Source organism: Protobothrops mucrosquamatus, unplaced genomic scaffold (genome assembly GCF_001527695.2).
Source record: "Protobothrops mucrosquamatus isolate PMUCROS unplaced genomic scaffold, P.Mucros_1.0 scaffold2100, whole genome shotgun sequence".
NCBI classification, from domain to species: domain Eukaryota; kingdom Metazoa; phylum Chordata; class Lepidosauria; order Squamata; family Viperidae; genus Protobothrops; species Protobothrops mucrosquamatus.
In genome coordinates, this window is record NW_015388202.1 from 135,466 (window position 1) to 137,184 (window position 1,719).

The following is a 1,719-nucleotide window of genomic DNA, read 5'->3' on the forward strand; positions in this document are numbered from 1 at the left end:
GAAGAGACTGGACAGCCATTTGTCTGAAATGGTATAGGGTTTCCTGCCTGAGCAGGGGGTTGGACTAGATGACTTCCAAGGTCCCTTCCAACTTTATTATTATTATTATTATTATTATTATTATTATTATTATTATTATTATTATTATTATTATTATTATTATTATTATTATTATTATTATTATTATTATTATTATTATAAATATAACATGAGCAAAGCAATCCAGAAAACTGCAGCCGTCTCATGGATGGCTAGATTTTTGCAGCCCCCCTTCTGTTCTATTCTCATTAATTAAAGATGCTGTTAACACAAGTAAACTTAACCTGTAAGATTTTACAGGGGTGTCTGGAAGGCATGGTGAAAAAAAAGATGGAGAATGTGGGTCACATTGATGTGGTCAAAGCTGCCTGCTTTTTATGTGCAACGAACATTTAAAAATTCTGCAGAGCCTTTAACCTGTAATTACCATCTTGAGTTTTTTTTTGACCTGTGGACCCCTGTAAGATTATTTTATACAGGTAGAAACTTAATGTTTAGCTGACTCGAACTCTAGATCTGGAGAGTCCGGGCACATATTAATTCACCTATTGAAAACCCTTGTTGTCTATCACTCTTGGCCAATAAAGTAGTCTATTCTAGTCTAAACGGTCTCTTGCTTAAAACTGGCTTACAACAGCACCCCCTTGTGACCAGTGGAGGCAGCACTATTTCTGTGGCAAGGAAGACATTTTTGGACTTCCCGGGACCTCGTTACAAAATGGTCCTGTTTTTCACTCGAGGAGATGAACACCCCGTTCTTCTCCTTTTGCTGGGGAAAAGACGAATCAATTGCACGGTTCTAACTTTCTTTCTTTTTTTTTTAGGCTCACCCAAACCCACCCCGAGGTACTTCCGGGCAGGACCGACCCCGTTACCTTCACCGGCGAGCAGAACGGCAGACACGGAGCAAAGTGGCTGAGCGAGTCCCGCCTCAGCTGGTTGTGGACCCTCTCTGGCACTTGCGGGAGATCGTTGGGCCAGAACTGCCGCACGCTGATGAGCTCCAGGCCCAGCGAGTCGGCGAAGCGGACCCTCTTGCGAGTCCCGGGGCTACGGCTGCGGGACGCACCTCCGCTCCTACCCTGTGCAGGGGCAGAGCGAGTCCGGCGTCTTCCCCTCCTTTTGGGTCCCCTGAAGAGATGGCGACGTCTCTGGGGCCTGCTTCGCGGCCTGCCTTCGGACTCAGATTCGGAGCCTTCGGTTCCCGAATCCTCGGCAATGCTCGGACGGGCTGTGCGATAATAGGCCCTCTCGTACAAGCCCGCGATGTAGCTTAAGTTGCGGGGGATGTTGCTGGGGGTCAAAGGGGAAGGCGGAGCACGGGCCATAGAAGCAAAGTTGCTGACCCCCCCTTCTTTCCCTACGGCCCAGTTCACTTGTCCCGTCCAGTCGATTATGATCTTTTAGGGGGGGGTTACCTTCCAGGATTACCTTTTTCAACCCTTCCACGAGACTCGTCCTTCTCTCAGGATGCTTGGGGGTCGTGTCCTGTTTCTCCTCGGGGGAGGAAGACTTCCCCTTTGATCATTCTCTTGCCCCTCTTCCAACCTTTGTAGCTCCAAGATCTCCACGTATCCCGTTACATCCTTGGATCGCAGGTTCTTGAGTCTTCTTGCCGTACGGGACTCTACAAGTGCTCTGCTTCTTCACAGGAATTTACACGGGTGGGTGGGGAGGCAT

At 48.2% G+C, this 1,719-nt stretch overlaps 1 protein-coding gene across 1 annotated transcript in view; it reads right to left on the reverse strand.

Moving 5' to 3' along the window:
• Positions 1 to 1,367, reverse strand: part of PPP1R3E (protein phosphatase 1 regulatory subunit 3E) — a 4,845-nt gene extending 3,478 nt beyond the window's left edge. Inside the window, exons 1-2 of the mRNA XM_029285711.1 lie at positions 915 to 1,367; positions 755 to 763 (exon numbers count right to left, since the gene is read on the reverse strand). Of these exons, the coding sequence (XP_029141544.1) occupies positions 755 to 763; positions 915 to 1,367 (462 nt within the window). The remainder of the gene's footprint in view (positions 1 to 754; positions 764 to 914) is intronic.
• Between the last annotated feature and the right edge of the window lie 352 nt (positions 1,368 to 1,719).